Consider the following 16304-nt stretch of genomic DNA (forward strand, 5'->3'; position numbering starts at 1 on the left):
ATGCTAGAGTAAAATTAGAGCTTTGATGGCGGCTAATAGAGTGTGATGGGTGGCGCTGACGTGGATTTCCAGTAAAGACGCCACAGGTTTCCCCTCTCTGTCTCTCTGTCTCTCTCTCTCTCTTTCTGTCTGTCCTGCAGCCTGACACACCTATAAGATTATGTGGGCCGTGCCTTCATTCTCAGAGCTGTAATTTCTCTCTAATTACACATCTCGAACTCCAAGCCTGCCGGTGTCAAAGGGCTTGACCGGTCCTGTTTCTCAGCTAATTCTTAGCACACGCACACACGCAAAGACAGATCAGCGAGTGAGTGAGTTAAATTACTGTTTTTCACTGGAGCTCTTTTGATTTGTTTATGACACTGCAGAAAGTAATTCTGCTACGTATCCATATTTTTTCAATATCAAATGTTCAAAGTGGGGTTTGTGGCAGAGGGAAGAGTTAAAATACTTTAGTAGGGCGAAAACAGTAGAATCTGTTTCCTTTCATCAGACGCTGTTGTGTTTGTCGGCTTATTGCAACAAGTAGCAGGCAAGTCAAAGTATTTCAACCCAGTCTCACAACAATGTGACAAAACGTGTCACAGCTACGTTGTGGAACGTGGTAGTGTCACGCTTTTGGGGAGAAAGAGGGACAATACAACGTTTCGTTGGCAACTAGGTCACGTGACTATCAACTTACCCTCAGCTAAAAACGAAAATGTTGGTCTACTGTCTGTGAAAAACACAATATTTTAAGAAAGCATCAGCATTTGTATGCATTTTGAAGGCATTTCTAGCGAGACGTATGCGTCATATTTTCATAATATTCTATCAGAGAATGTAGAAGACCTTCCGTTTATTAGTTTCTAGTGACGTAGTTGCAAGGCAATGTGAATGAATGGGCCAAAATAAAACGTAGTATTGTCACGATTTTGGGGAGAAAGCGTGAGAATACCACGTTCCACAACGTAGCTGTGACACGTTTTGCTGTGAGACTGGGTTGAGTATTTATTTTAACGTGAATGTTAGGAATATGCTTCCTTGTGATATCATCAACTGGATGATCAGGGTCTCAGGTGTTGCAGCTGTTTCCTTTAGAGGTTTTAAAGACTACAGTAGTCACACACGGCCTCTCGCCCCGGGCCGGCTTAAGGGGACCCGAGGATGCACGAAACACTCAGTGCTACAAGGACACACGCACTCTGTACATTAGACGTTTTGATAGCTTCTGAGGCCCGAGCGGCCCTGTGATGCTCTGACGTATGGAGGCTTAAAGGCTCCTTAAATATCCATATCAATCTGCACCCTTGTCAGCTTGACAATGACGGAAACCGAACACCATTAGCAGCGTCGGGGCGCATCGTCCTCATCTGTGCTACATTAGAGAAATAGACGGCCTTCTGCGAGACATTCCTCAGGACATCATCAACCAGAGCACTGACAGTGAGTTGCAGTTTGGGTTTATTTTTTGGATATTTTATATATATGTTTTAGAACAACTCTACCAGGGTGTCATGTGCGCGGTTTGACCTTGTTTGATTCAAGAGTCAGAAATACAATATCCTGTTTTCAAATGGATCTGATTGCGTTGATTTCATTGTTCTGCCCTGCCTTGGTAATGCGTATACGCTTGAGACTGCGTGAGGTGATTCTCCTCTTCTTCTGCTGCACAGGAAGCATTGTACTCCGCTCTCGGGATGGGATATGTTTTGTTTTTTTGATCTCTTTCACTCCAGCTCTCCCTCTTCTTCTTCTTCTTCTTCTTCTTTTTCTTCTTCTTCTTCTTCTTCTTCTTCTTCTTCTTCTTCTTCTCCTTTTTCCCCCCACAATAGCCCTCTCTCCTCTCACCCAGCGTGGCAACCCTTTCAAACAGGAAGCTCCAGGTCATTTTCCCTTGCCAAGATTTGCAGGCTGCCATGTTGTCTATTCTGCTCAGCTATTTAAAAAATGTTGAATATCAACAATGGCTTTCACTGCCGTATTGTCAACCCTTGTATGAAGCAATCTTGGCTGAATGAGATGGGTCCCAGAGCAGGGAGAGCTCAGCTGCAGTGTGCACCGCCACACCAGCGACCGCCCGGCTCTCCGGCTCTTTATGTTTCTCGTGCTGCACCGGGAGACGCCGGCTGGACGGCCGTCGGGTCTGGAGATCTGGGCTGTGGGTGTCGCGCTATCTTCCAGCCCGCGGCCCTGCTCCTGGCCCTGCCGTCAGCCAGCTGCTAAAGGTGTGTCCAAGCAGAGGAGGGATACGGAAAGCAGCAGCAGCAGTCAGTTCTTGGTGAGTGTCCTCAATTTTCTGGCCAGAGTGGGAGGAGGTTAGCAGTGAGACGAGGAGAGAAGAGGGCGGGGGCGTTCAGGGAGAAGCGGCGGGGAGCTTTGTGGTCTGTGAGTTGCGTTTTACCGCGTCCGTTAACGGGCGTATTTAGAGAGACATTTTCTGACTTCACCCGAGGGAGACGATTTCCTTTTAAACACAAGGTGGTGTCACCTGTTGGCCGTGATGTAATGTAATAAGAGAAAGCTGTTTGAGAATATTTACAATGTGTTACACCTTCCTGTTTGGTTTCCAAATTCTGTCGCATTCTCAGAAAACCTGAAGTCAGTCATGCTACCCTTCTTTTGTTAGTGGGATACAGTGGACAACCATTGGACACTTTAACAATGTTCAAACCCCCAGAATAGACAAGTTTGTCCCGACTGATTTTCACACTGGCTGCATCTGCGTGTTTTTTTTTTTTTTTGGAGCTGCGTGTTTTTTTGCACAAGGCACGTCCATCTATGTTTGTGTAAGTTCAGATGAAAGGCAGAATGAGAGGTAATAGTAGCTCAGTCTCTTTATGCTGCTGTCAGCCAGCAGAGGAGCGGAGCTGGAAAATCGCTCCAACGCAACATCTTTCATTGACATATCAGTACACGGGGCAATGAGCCGTCGCCTCTGCACTCCTCTGGTCTGTGTGTGTGTGTGTGTGTGTGTGTGTAGGTGGAACAGCAAGATGCACTTTGTTAGCCGTGTTAGTGAAAGCGAAAGTCAATATATATATATTTATATATATATATGCAAAATGTGAAAGTAAAGCCATACAAGTGCACAGCAATAAATGGAGCCTCTGAGAGCAGAATGCAGCAGCTCTTAGTTTAGTAGTTAATTAATAAATTTTTACTCTTTTATGGCTTTCAAACCTTCTTTGTTTTTTTTGTTTTTCTTACAACAATTTCCAAAGTTCTAAGCAAGAGAGAGGGGGGGGACAACAATAGGAAGATACAGACAGTTTAGTTCACAGACATTTGAGACTTCAGCATGCCATTTCCTCATATTTATTTTGGAGATTTGCTTTGTCAAACTAAACACCAAGCACGTAATTAACGGTAATTATATCAAACTCTAAAACCTCCTTCAGCCAGATATGCCACATATAACAATTGGCTGTATTTGCTGTAAAGATGATGATACCGACACTGAATCTGAATCTTTTTAAACACGTTAAAAGCTGTAAATGTTCCTATGAACCCGCTGGGGGGCTCCGTCCCTCCTTGAGGACCAGCGCTGTCCTCTGTCTCACCTCCTCTGAGCTCCACCGAGGCAAGGTGACCAAACTCATCTGAGACCGGCCCATCCATTATCTTGTCAACACGGTCAGCTTCCCACCTTAGTTTGCTCTTCTCCCACAAGACCGACTCTAATGAAATACGCAATAATCACCGCAGTCATCTCGTCATGCTGACGGTAATTAATATATTTAGAGGACGATGGCTAACTCTTAATTAAATTATGCCTGCTTTAATGAGACCTTGACTGGGACTAAATTTATGACCACTATCTGCTTTATCAAGTGCTCTGCACGCCACAAAGATTTGTCATTTTCTCCCGAATCCCAGCCAGATTGCACACAATGGTACTCATGATTTATATATCAATTTATGCTTGTTTGTTTCTTTTTAAAAAAAAGGGTTAATAAATTACCTCTTGTAATTACCTAACCTAGTTGTGGCTTCTTAAAAGCCCAGATTTCTGCAATTAATGCTCAGCGCTGTATCACTCTTACGTATTCATTTTGGAGGAGGATGCTGATAACAACTTGGTGGCATTAATCATATTACAAAATTGGGTGTATTTAATTAATTAAAGTTACGCCGCAAATTAATTGTGCATCCTCACAATATTATCTTAAGCTAATGAAGGCTTGACAAAGAGACTGTTTCATTTTTTAAAAAGAGGCTAGATTAGTGGAATCTCAATTATGGCTAAAACAAAAGGAGGCCGCTTGCTTGGGCATGACGCAAAGCAAAAAGTGACGATTCAGCACTTTCTTCCAAACAAAAAACGGAGAAAGTTTCCATTGTTTTTAGAAAAAAAACGAACATGGCATTGATTCAAAAGATACACGAAAAATAATGAGGGCTGTAATTAGCCAGTAAGGCAATAACGGTATTTAAAATGATCTCCGTATACCTGATAGTGCCATTCACAGGCAGGTGCTTGACTATAGATTAACTTTAATATTGGTGCAAAAAAAAAACATCCGGATGCCTTCTTTTTTCCCTTTTGTTGCACTTTAAAGCATTTGGTACTAATAAGAGTGCATTTCCTATTTAAGAAAAGACCGTCCAGCGAACCCTTGAACGCAGCAAATGAGATGTAATAAGATAAGAAACTTGAAGATCGCACCGATTAGAGCTTCGAGCTTCAGCCGAGGACGTGCAGGCGCGATCATGTTGCGCATCAGATCCAACGTCGCCCAGTGGCTCAGAAGCAAAACCATATTTATTTAAATTATCCGCCCAATTTGAGCTGAATTGAAATTAGCTTTCAATGGGTAAGAGCTTAGAATTCACAGTAATTTAGTATTTTATTTTTCATTTAACGCGTCATATACCAAATATTTGAATAGGAGTGTTCCCCCTAATCCGCTACGTAAACGCAAAGGGCCTTTGTCTCGGAAATGACTCCATGGAGCTAATAATCATTGTGTATTCATTTAAAAACGCTTCCAGCGATGTCCTCTCCTGTGATATAGTTTCATTTGCTTTTAGCTTCATTAGTCAATAACCGCCGCGGGGGGGAAAAGTATCAATTATGGGAACTCCAAGGGTCAGTGAGTATATGAATTCTGCTACACACGATTATGTAAAGTGAGCATGTAACGATGATTAACCCCGCCTGTGTGTGTGTGTGTGTGTGTACTACCACTTGTGTGTCGAGCAAAAAAAAAAGTGTTTAAAAAGTGCAATCCCTAAAAACGATAAGCGGCTACAGCCCCGACGCGCGCGCGGTGGTGACGTGAGGAACCGTGAGTGAGACGCGGCGCGCCGTCGGCTGGTCACGCCTCGTCCGCTCGTGACAGCGGCGGGTTAAAGCGATTACAGCGAGTCCGCGTCAGCGGCCTTGGCCTTGCTCACACAAGGACACAATGAGGAGGGACATGCTTGGCCTGCCGGGGGGGCTAAAAGTTTGAAGCATTCCTCACGGGCCGCTACAGGAGCCCAAACAGCTTTGGGGGGGGGGGGGGGGGGGGGTTGTTTGCATGTGTTTACAAGCCAAAGTCCATAAGTAAGACCGCTGCATTCCACGCAGCTGAACGAGGTGGCGGACGGATCTCTTCTCGCCGCCGCAGAGAAGACACCAAATAACCGCAGCGTTCTCCATTAGACCCCCACCCCTCGGTCCTCCCGACAGACCTGCAACACTCCACTAAAGCTCTCCCGAAAATTGCATCTGTCCTCTGAGTGTGTGTGTGTGTGTGTGTGTGTGTGTGTGTGTGTGTGAGTGTGGTGTGCTTCTTTTTCAAGGTTCGAGTGACACTGCGATTGAACTTGCACTGCTTCGGATGGGCCCTGCGGTCAGAGAAGGTCGCTGAGGTTGCGTCCCAACACGTGGTGAGTTTACTAAATCTGCCTGCTTCATCCTGCCGTGGCTCTGTGTGTGTGTGTGTGTGTGATGCATAAGCAACAGCTCCGTGGAACAGTCCAGGAAAGGTTATGACACGGAACAGGAAATGCCTTGGGGGATCATGGCCCCTGTCCGGATGCGGAAATAGCAAACAACAATATTTTGTCAAAATACCATCTTCAAAAAGATGATCCATTTCAAAGTTTTGGCATCCGGACGAATGTTGCACATAGTTTTCTTGTACATATTCATATTTTCACCTCAATTAAAAAATAAAATAATATATTATTACTTAATCAGCCTTGGGAAGGGCTCCTTGCATGGGCAAGTTTTTGGTCTCATGTTTTTATTTAAATAATATTTGTATGGTTTGCTCCCTGATCAAAAGTTGTTTGTTTTTAGACAAACACGATGTGCAAAAAGCTTGTTATTTTCATGAGACGTCTTTTACTTCGTTTCAAAATAAAACAAAAATCAGTAAGTCTTTGTGATACCTGTTGCTAGACCTTTGCTCATAGTATGAAATATACGAACCAGCATCAAACTTTTTTTTTTTTCTACAAGAAAAAATATAAAATATATTTTTATAATATTTCATATTTGTGAATGTGCCCTCGGCCGTGACTCTGTATTGAGCACATAAACCATTAAACATTATAAAGCTATTCTTTAAATAATTTTGTCTCGTGCCGGTCAAATAAGTCAAATCACCATCAGGAAAACCCAGCCGGGTCTTTGTGAAATAAAGAGGCGATAATAGCATCACTTCTATTCCTTTAAATGACCCGTGCATATTATTTTTTACCTGGGTTGAACTGGGAGGATGCAAGCATTCACGCCACACAAAAGGAACAGCAGACCGTGCGTAAATTGCATCTTCATTTGCATTCCTGGTCCAAAAAATCATGCAAATCTTAATGAGGCAGTCTCCATTGTGGCTGTAATTGAAAAGCCACCCTATGTTAATTACTGTTTCTCAAAGGCCTTGTCCGCAGTCACTGAGCTGAGACAAAAAAAAAGTTATTGATTCTGGAGCTCGTGAGGTTTTAAAGACGCGTCAAATAATGTTGTTTATTGTGTGTTTGAGATTTTACTTTCGATGGTAAAAAAAGCTCTTGTCCCATTTTTTTTTTTACGAATAATATAAACAAAACAAATAAACGTGTAAATGCAGGCTATAACAATAAAATGCCAATCAATTACAAGCTGTTATCAGTTGCTTATTTGCAGCTGAATGGCAGACATGCAGCTTCCCGTGTCTTGTCTGATAATAAAGTTCAACGCATTTTGTCCGTCGTTAATTCAAATTATATGAGCAAGCTTTGTTGATGACAGCCAAGCGAAGGATGCGGACATGCAGCGAGCTGCGCTGTTTTCAAAGGTGGGATTAATGTGGTTTTCTGTTGACCTGAATAGATTTTAATTCCCCCAAAGCTCTCAGCAAATATCATTTTGTCTATAGGCCCAAAGGCCAGAATTGGACCTTTTTCTTCGACATAAACTTATGTTGTCCGTCACATTTGCCCGATAGATTTAATTCTGTGTAAAAATAAAAGTGAAATATAATCAAAATGATATACTTTTGATACTCCAATCCATCTTTACTGTGAGAAAAACGAGTAAAATATCATTGCTTTCTCCTGTGGAATCGGTGGTCTGAGAGGAACATGCCACACACAGGGCATCCCTTTAAAAGAAAAATAAACTTCAATAACCTATCGAGCTGCGTTCCTCAGGACTTGCCACATATTTCCCCCAACATTCAACAGTGGGATCCTTATGCCGCGCGCCCCGAGACCCCCTTTGGGCCGTCGGGCTTTGCGTCTGAATCAGAGCAGACTGTGCTGGTGGTCCTCCGTTCCTTAATTAGGAAATTAGCTGCACACAGGCCCTCATTACCCAACTCCGGGTTCTCTGTCTCTCTCTCTCTCTCTCTCTCTCTCTCTCTCTCTCCCCCCCTCTCTCTCTCTCTGTCTGCTACTGGTCAATTTCCATAAGAAGATTACAAGCGGATCAGTATTGCAGATAAACAAATAACTGGTCCCTGAGAATAGATGGCTGCTAATTGGACGTTAGTTGTATTGCTCTCGGTCTGTTTGTAACGCCCCATTGAACGGGGAAATTAAATTCATGAAGTGATGTCTCTTTCCAGCTGATTTACTGCAATATGTCTGAGGGGCTGCGGGCTTCCCCCCGTCAGCTGACACATACTTTGAAAAGTCCTTTTCAAATATATATATATTTCAAATATATATCTGTTTTTGAGACATCATGTTAATATGTGTAACACATTATTTAGTCTTTAGGTGGATTTTAGATGCTGTTTTAGAAGCAGAAACTTTCATTATCGGAGTGATTTAGAATGACTGGCAGATGTTATGAGTTCATTGATCATTTATAAAGAGCAGCCCGATCAACCATTAAATCTCATATTTAAATATTATAACCAGCGTGGCTTTGACGATAAATATATTGACTCTCAGCCGTTGTTTTTACGTTTAAAAATACATAATAAAGTCGACAGGCTCCAGTCCTTCGGGTGTCCTGCATCAGTAATGAAATGCTTTTTTTTCTTTTTCTTGATCTGAAAGCTCCGGGAGGTGAAACGCTCCCAAAATGCACATACCAGATGGATCCCCGCGGAGCTCATGTAAATACCGAGGTGTTAATAGTCGTGTTCGATGGCCGATTCTCTCGCCGTCATTAGCAGGTGTGAGCTTCGCCCCGTTGAGCGATCGGCTCCAGCGGCGTTTCGGCTCGTTTGCAAAGGGGGGACGTTTTGCAAATGAAGGCGATCATTTTAATAACACCGCGGGGAGAAAACGAGTCCGCAAACAGTGGCGCATGGCGGAGTGGTGCGAGCTCAGTACAAAACTAAAGCTCTCTGCCCCCCACCCCCCCCGAAAAGGGATGGCCTGTCCCCTCCACAAGAGGTCGTTGATGCATTAGAGTTCGGCTCGGCGGTTCCCTCCGCGCTGCAGAAACGTGCCATTGGTTCACCGCGAAACACAGCGTTGGTCTGCTGGTTAAGGTCAGAACAGGGTGAGGTCATTAATCAGGTAATAAGACGGACATTATTGTAATATCATTTCACATTGACCAGTCAAATCGCCATTCTTCTTCTGTTTGATTGCACTGCTTTTTTTACACTATTTCACCCCAGGGAGTTACATTAAATTACATTACGTTATCTATTCGGTTATATACGATACATAAGTCACCATTTCCAGGTCATGAGAAGATTGAAGAGATCACACGTTTTGGAGCAGGTGCTGAAAAATATTTAGATTGAAACATGTTGGTGTGAAAAGTGATCAGTTAAACAAAAATAAATCCGTTTATTGGGAGTTCTGACAGCTGCAAAACCCCCTTAAGAACACGGAGGGGATCTGATTTTAAATTAGGATTTAAACCACAAAGCGTGTTTCACGGCAGGTGCAGGTGAAATGATATGTTTTACTCTGCCAGGGGCACATTTTATTCCAATATTCGACCTTTAACTTGAAGTATTTGCACTCCCATCGGGGCGCTTTGGCCTGTTGTGATTTGTCTCTGTAGCTGATTTGACATTTATCCCTTAGGAGGCTTGGTTCGCTTCATCATGAAAACTCTTTCGCACATGTAGAATTTGTTTTCGATGTAATTTGTTCCACAACACCTGATCAATACAACAAATATAAACAGCCCCCCCTCCCCTTAACGTGTCCCGTCCATTATAAACGTTATAAACCTAGAAACACTTTGCGCTCAGCTTGTTGATCTGTTTTAAAACTTTACCTCTCCCTCCTCCTCTGACAAAAACAGCGCGCTGTGCGCTGCGGTTGGTTCCACGGAGAGCTGCTCCCTGATTGGCCGCCGGCTCCTCGTTGTCACGCTGTCAGTCCGCATCACATGGTCCGGCCACTAGGCCTATTAACACATGAGCTTGCCGAACAACTTTGCAGAGTTCTGTTTGAGAGCAGTGCAGAACGGAGCTGCACAGAGCGGAGAGAAACCAGAAGCACCTGCAGAGACACTTGCTTCTTTGGACACAACTTTTTTTCGCATCTTCTTGGTCAGTACCTCTACCTCTTTGACTTTTTTTTAAATTATTCTTTTTTTTTTTTTGGTTGTTGTTGCCCGCGAGTGAACACTGAACACCGCCAGAATGTATAACATGATGGAAACGGAGCTCAAGACCCCGCTCCCGCAGTCCAACTTGGGCTCGGTGCCGGGCGCAAAGAACAACAGCGCCAACGACCCGGAGCGCGTGAAGCGGCCGATGAACGCCTTCATGGTGTGGTCCCGGGGCCAGCGGAGGAAGATGGCTCAGGAGAATCCCAAAATGCACAACTCCGAAATCAGCAAGAGGCTCGGTGCCGACTGGAAACTCCTCACCGACGCCGAGAAGAGGCCATTCATCGACGAGGCCAAGCGTCTGCGCGCCATGCACATGAAGGAGCATCCGGATTATAAATATCGTCCCCGCAGGAAGACCAAGACCTTGCTCAAGAAAGACAAGTATTCTTTGCCCGGGGGTCTGTTGGCGCCGGGATCCAACGCCGTCAACAACTCCGTGTCGGTGGGGCAGCGCATGGACGGTTACGCGCACATGAACGGGTGGACGAACAGTGCGTACTCCCTCATGCAGGACCAGTTGGCCTACCCTCAGCATCACGGCATGAACAGCCCCCAGATCCAGCAGATGCACCGGTACGAGATGGCGGGGCTCCAGTACCCGATGATGTCCTCGGCGCAGACCTACATGAACGCGGCGTCCACGTACAGCATGTCTCCGGCGTACACGCAGCAGACCGGCAGCGCCATGGGACTGGGCTCCATGGCGTCCGTGTGCAAGAGCGAGCCCAGCTCACCGCCGCCGGCCATCACGTCCCACTCTCAGCGGGCGTGTTTGGGGGACCTGAGGGACATGATAAGCATGTACCTGCCTCCCGGCGGAGAGAGCGCGGAGCATTCCTCCCTGCAGAGCAGCCGGTTACACAGCGTCCATCCGCACTATCAGAGCGCGGGGACCGGCGTCAACGGGACGCTACCGCTCACCCACATCTGAGGGCGGCGGAGGGAAAAGACTTTAAAAGAAAAATTAAATAAAAAAAATAAAAAGTACTTCGGATACTTGAACTTTTTGGTTGCTAAAGAAACGACGTTCAACGGTTTTGTTCTCAAACTATTTTATTTCACGAGTTGTCAGTTTTCTTTTTCTTTTTTTTTTTTTAGCATGCATTTGAAATGGGCCGAAACTCAAAGCGTTGAGTCCACCAGAGTAAATTTGCATCGCAAAGAGGCTTTTTATCACAAGTATAAGCAATCAACATATGTAGAAGAATTGGACTTCTATATTCTAATTAATGCCATATTTTCTCTCTGTGAAAAGGCATGTGGCCTCATTAAGAGAGGCTGGTGTATTTCGGAAAAGCCGGATGGAAAGTTGGTTCATAAATGTTTACACTTCATTTGTAGAATGTCAGTTGTCTCGACTGTGTCAAAATTTTGTAGTCTCTTTTTACCCCCCCCCCTCCCTCTTGACCTATAGGTTCAAATGAAATGTTAAGACTGTGCGGGTCGCAAACGCAAGTTTTATTTATAGTAAAGGTTTCTTTCTCCTCCTTTTTAGCTTGTGAACCCGATGTTTTTGTCACGTGAAAATTGTCAAGAGTTTGTTTTTTGTAAAATTGTTATTTTCTGTGATGGTTTTGACCGTGTCATGTTTGCTCTGTTTATCACGAACGAAAATGTTTATTTAAACTGACGTTTCTACATATTTTAAGACCATCCTCTATTCTTAAATGCTGAATAAATTTGTACGAAACATAATTGGTGACTCTGTCTTCTGTGAGCATTAGGAGGTTTGCAAATAAGGCTTCATTCGAAAATGAAATTAGTATTTATAAAGGTGTAAGCATCTTCAAACACACCGACTTGTTTTCACTGCTGATCTGATAAAGATCAGGCAAATCTTTTCTTAAAACAATTATTTATTTAAAAAAGTACAGATATGTTTTTGTTCATTAAGGAGATATCATAAAGATAATTTGGTTTTCGAATTCATTTGCAACCTTGGTAAAGCGTTGTGTGTGTGGGGGGGTTTAATCCTCCATTTTATATTTAAATTGTAATCCATAGTTCTCCGGCCTATTTGTTTGTTTGTTTCTTTACATTTCACAGGCTTATTTATTTTGGTATTGATATTGGTGGAAAATCAGTCTTCCTTATTTTTCCCATCATTTGAAATACCTTTTTGGTTTTCAAAGAAACTAGAGCTCACTTACTTTTTAATACTTTGCCTTCACCAAGTTTAAAAGTCCACTCAGTTATTTCAGTTCGTATGTGGTGACAATTTACTTCCACAGGTTGTCACAACTTTCCCGTGTCAGTTTGACTGTGTGTTTTTAGTATCAGAATTAAGTTGGATCATTTAAACCTTTAAGAAAAAATATAGTTAAAACCAAATAAAGAATGCTTAATTATTATATCAATATAGATTTTGATATATATATATATATATATCTATATGGGGATTATTTGTAATCTTTTTTTAAATATATACACACAAATACATCTAATGTATTATACCAATCCGAACATGCTCATCTGCACCTGTGTGTTGTGAATGAACATTGCTGATGAACATAAAAAACAGCACAATAAATGACTCCAAAAAGTTTTAAGAACGCCGATTCCTCGATTTGGTCCTTCACATAATTCCCGATAACCGCAGAGGGACTTGTGTCCACCTCCAAGTCGGTTGTGTTTAATATTCAGCGATGCTGAAATTGCATCACATTCGACAACTTAACAGCCCTCAACGACACTTTATCGTGGCTGGCGCTAATAAGGCGAAGGTGGGTGGAAGAATGGGCCGGCCTGCTGTTGCAGTGTACCTCAGGATAAATGAGCTCTGGCCACCAAGAGGGCCGAGGCAGGGGCCGTCCCGCTGGCCTTCCCACACTCCCTGTAGGACCTGATCCACGGCTCAGCACAGCGGCTTGGATTAGCCCCACGCACCTTTGTGGAGGGAAAGATTATCCAGACCTCCCTGCATTCACTGACAGGGTCTTAAGTCACTCTAGCGTGCCAGCAGCCACCCGTCACCTAATCACACTTTCCAACTCATTTTTTTGTGATTAAGCAGCTTTTCTCTTCCTGCTCTTCCGCGTCGGAGGAGTTTGTCTCCGGGTTGGAAAAGACCTGATGGTTTTTAAGTCATTTATCCCGACTCGTAACATCATGTAACCTCAGCACGGCTTTCACCTCCCAAAGTTTCACTTCAGACCCAAATGTTTGGCCTTCTGCTTAACGGCTGATGCAAAAAGTCTAAACACGTCGCTGCAGAGCGAAGCTCAAGTTATCTTCGGTGATATCTGTGATGTCTGTTGGGGCAAAGGTGCGTGGCTGGACCCTCCGTGGCTATCGATTGTTTTTTGAATGTTCTGGCAGTGAGGCCATCTGAGGTGCCCCCCCCCCCATCCTCCCCCCCCCAGCTCCCCCTCCATCTGCCGAGCGCCCCGAGGGCCTCTCTCTCTCTCCTGTCATGTGGAGCTCCGTGCCCACTCAGCAAGTGCAGGCATATCCCACTTCCATCTGCCTATGACCTCACAGCCCCTGTTTGTTTAACCCCCTCTCCAAAAACTAACCTAATTATAGCCCCGTAGAACATGGATTCAGCGGATTCCCAGCGGATTCTACCACTGTGTGTGTGTGTGTGTGTGTGTCTACGCGCACCTATGCATGCGTGCAGGGCTCAGTCGATCCTGTTTTTTCACATGGGCTCTCCTCTTATTATGTCAGAACATGCCCCGCCGACACGTCGGCTGGGAGTACATGTGAACGAGGTGGCAAAACCGACAGGAGCGTGTTTTGAGCGGCTGCTTTTGCGTCAGAGTGATGAGTGGAAAACTCTCGACAAATCTGGCAGACGCTGTGACGTCTGTGACATCACCAGCTCGCCGGCCCGACCGGACGGGCAACTTTCAGCGGTGGTGGGGGGACACGCCTTCTGAGCAAACACCCAAAGTCTTCACGTAATCTCAAAGTCAAATCTGGTGCCTCCTCTGATGCACAGGTGAGACTTCCCCCGCAGCATAGTTTCAGTGTGACGAATGATAACAGTCGGTCGATGGTTTTTCAGGGACTGGGACAGTCGGGCTGTATAGATTTTCCGTGGAACCGGGATCTCCAGGAGGCATTTTGAGCCGAGCCTGAAGGGGCCTGAAGGGGCCCTGGAGTGGCCCGTCCGGCTCGGGCCGCCCTGTCCGGAGCGGTGGGACTCGAGTGAAGCACTGAGATTGACAACGAAGCGCTGCGCGTGTGTGTGTGTGTGTGTGTGTGTGTGTGTGTGTGCGCGTAGAGGTACGGGGGTTGGCGGTGGGGGTTAATCTCCCTGAACTGGGGCAGATGTTGTTAACGAGCTCCTCTCAGGTCGACTCCCTGCGTGGGAAAATGGCATCAAATCCTCCTGGGGTCAGGGCTTTCGGGCTGACCCACTGAGAGCCATCCCTCTCCACCGCACCGTCCCCTCAATCCCCTCCGCATTCACTCAGCCACCCACCCACTCCCTAATTCACCGACGGCACTCACCAGAGACACTACAAAACCACATTCGACACATCTTTTTTACTCATTTTTATGTACCCTCGCTCTTTCAAGTACATCCTTAATTTCCAGCTCCTTGTCTGAACGAATGCGAGCACCAACAGACTTGTTCCCAGATGCGAAAGGCTCATTACTGATAGATGTGGTGTGAACATCATGCCTTACACGACCACAAGGAATGCTGAGTGGGAAGCGCTTCAAAGGCCAGCGTGCCGCCGCTCAGCATACTGCATCCGCTAGAAGCGCGGTTCTTGTTTGGTTTTGTTTCCTGTCAGGTGAGAGTAAATCAGTTAAATTAAGGCCTTATAGACTTTCAGGCGCCCGGGCTGCTGCAGGTTGGGAGTAAAGAACTCACCGAGGGTGTGAAATTAAAGTTAAGCAAAGGTGAAAAAAAGAGGATGTTCCTCCTTCAGCCACAGATTGATGTGATATACAAGATCTCTGTTGTGTTGGAAACACCGGACACCTGCGTTACAAAGCATGCAAGAGGATATCCGCCCAAGTCGATCCTTTTACATTCACCGAGTCAAAACCCAAAGGGCAAACTTTTGCACACCTATAGGTCAACAGGTGCTTGTTAAAATCTCTCGACGATGTGGAACAGCAAAATGCGTCTAATCTTCACCGGGTGGATTTTGTGTCTGTTCACCACAATATTCAGCAAAAGTAGAAAGCGAGTTAAGAGGACATCGTGGGAAAGTTCAGCATGTTGTTTGTGTGAATGAAAAACAGTTGACGAATAACGTTAAACTGCGCGGAGGAGTAATGGCCCAGAAACGCGGCCACGAGGCGGTTCGTGCGTACACTTTACACACTGTACACACACACGTGTTTGCTGTGATGTGGAGGCTTCTCATCACTCATATCCTGAATGGACAAGTCTCTTTACCACGTCATGTCAACATGCCTGCTGTAGGGTTTATCCTGACTTAGGTTACAATTCGAGGGTCATCCATTAAGGTGTCTCACTCCGAAGGTGTGTTGATTTTGTCCCAGCAGGTGTGTGTGAATATGAGACTTGTCAAATATGAGACGGTATTACCGCCTCTTTTGTCCCAAACAAAACAAATACAAATCACACGAACAGCTGAACCGGCTGGATGCTGCTGTTGTCTTTGCTGCCCGGGTTGTAGGTTTAGAGAGTTTACCCCAATGGGACCTTACGACGCTTTTTGTTCAGCAAAGCGCCGCTGAGTTTTACGCCGACTTGTTTTTGCTTGTAATGCGCGAGGAAGACGTCTAAAAACCACACGTGTGCGTATCCGCGAGCACACAACTAAGAATGAAACTGGATTAGAAGGCCTGTTCCTGAATAACCTGTATGGGCAATTACATACAAATCGTTGGTTCTGTTATTGCACGTTAAGCGAAGCCCAGGCACCGAGGTGGAGACGCTCCAGTGTGTAAAAGCGTCTCCGCTGCAGATGGTGCCTTCTTTGAAGAGCACATCACTTTGTCCATGGACACTGGAGCATGTGGCGTGGAGTTCTGACCCCACTTCCTGACCCGTCTTCGGAAGCCCCCGAAAAAATGGGGCCAAGTGTACATGCGCCGATGTATATGCTGCCTAGGGACAGCGAAGTGTATATGGGACTCCTGCAAGACAATGCGGAGTTGGGGGCGAGGGGGTGGGGCTGAAGACTTAAGGGGGAAGATTATGCCTCTCATCTAGGCCACGGATATTGATTAGTGTTTGTTGAGGACAGTGAGAGGAAACACAGATTGACAGATACACAATGGTCGTGTGGTCTTATCGTGTTGCTATTGTGTTCATCCAGTAACCTGTACCCATGTCTGTGTGCGCATCCGCCGCTGTAAATGCACACACACACACACACACACA

The 16304-nt window shown here is 45.2% G+C and overlaps 1 protein-coding gene across 3 annotated transcripts in view; it reads left to right on the top strand.

Moving 5' to 3' along the window:
- Positions 1–1147: 1147 nt before the first annotated feature.
- Positions 1148–16304, top strand: part of sox3 (SRY-box transcription factor 3) — a 43469-nt gene continuing 28312 nt past the window's right edge. Inside the window, exons 1-3 of one of the 3 annotated variants that reach the window (XM_040173569.2) lie at positions 1981–2260; positions 5770–5856; positions 9674–11683. In XM_040173569.2, coding sequence (XP_040029503.1) covers positions 10017–10919 — 903 coding nt within the window. In that variant the 5' untranslated portion in view covers positions 1981–2260; positions 5770–5856; positions 9674–10016 and the 3' untranslated portion in view covers positions 10920–11683. Of the gene's footprint in view, positions 5857–9673; positions 11684–16304 lie in introns of those variants that run through there. The other 2 variants (XM_078100608.1, XR_013467306.1) reach the window with 2 other exon arrangements.

Source organism: Gasterosteus aculeatus, chromosome 4 (genome assembly GCF_964276395.1).
Source record: "Gasterosteus aculeatus chromosome 4, fGasAcu3.hap1.1, whole genome shotgun sequence".
NCBI classification, from domain to species: domain Eukaryota; kingdom Metazoa; phylum Chordata; class Actinopteri; order Perciformes; family Gasterosteidae; genus Gasterosteus; species Gasterosteus aculeatus.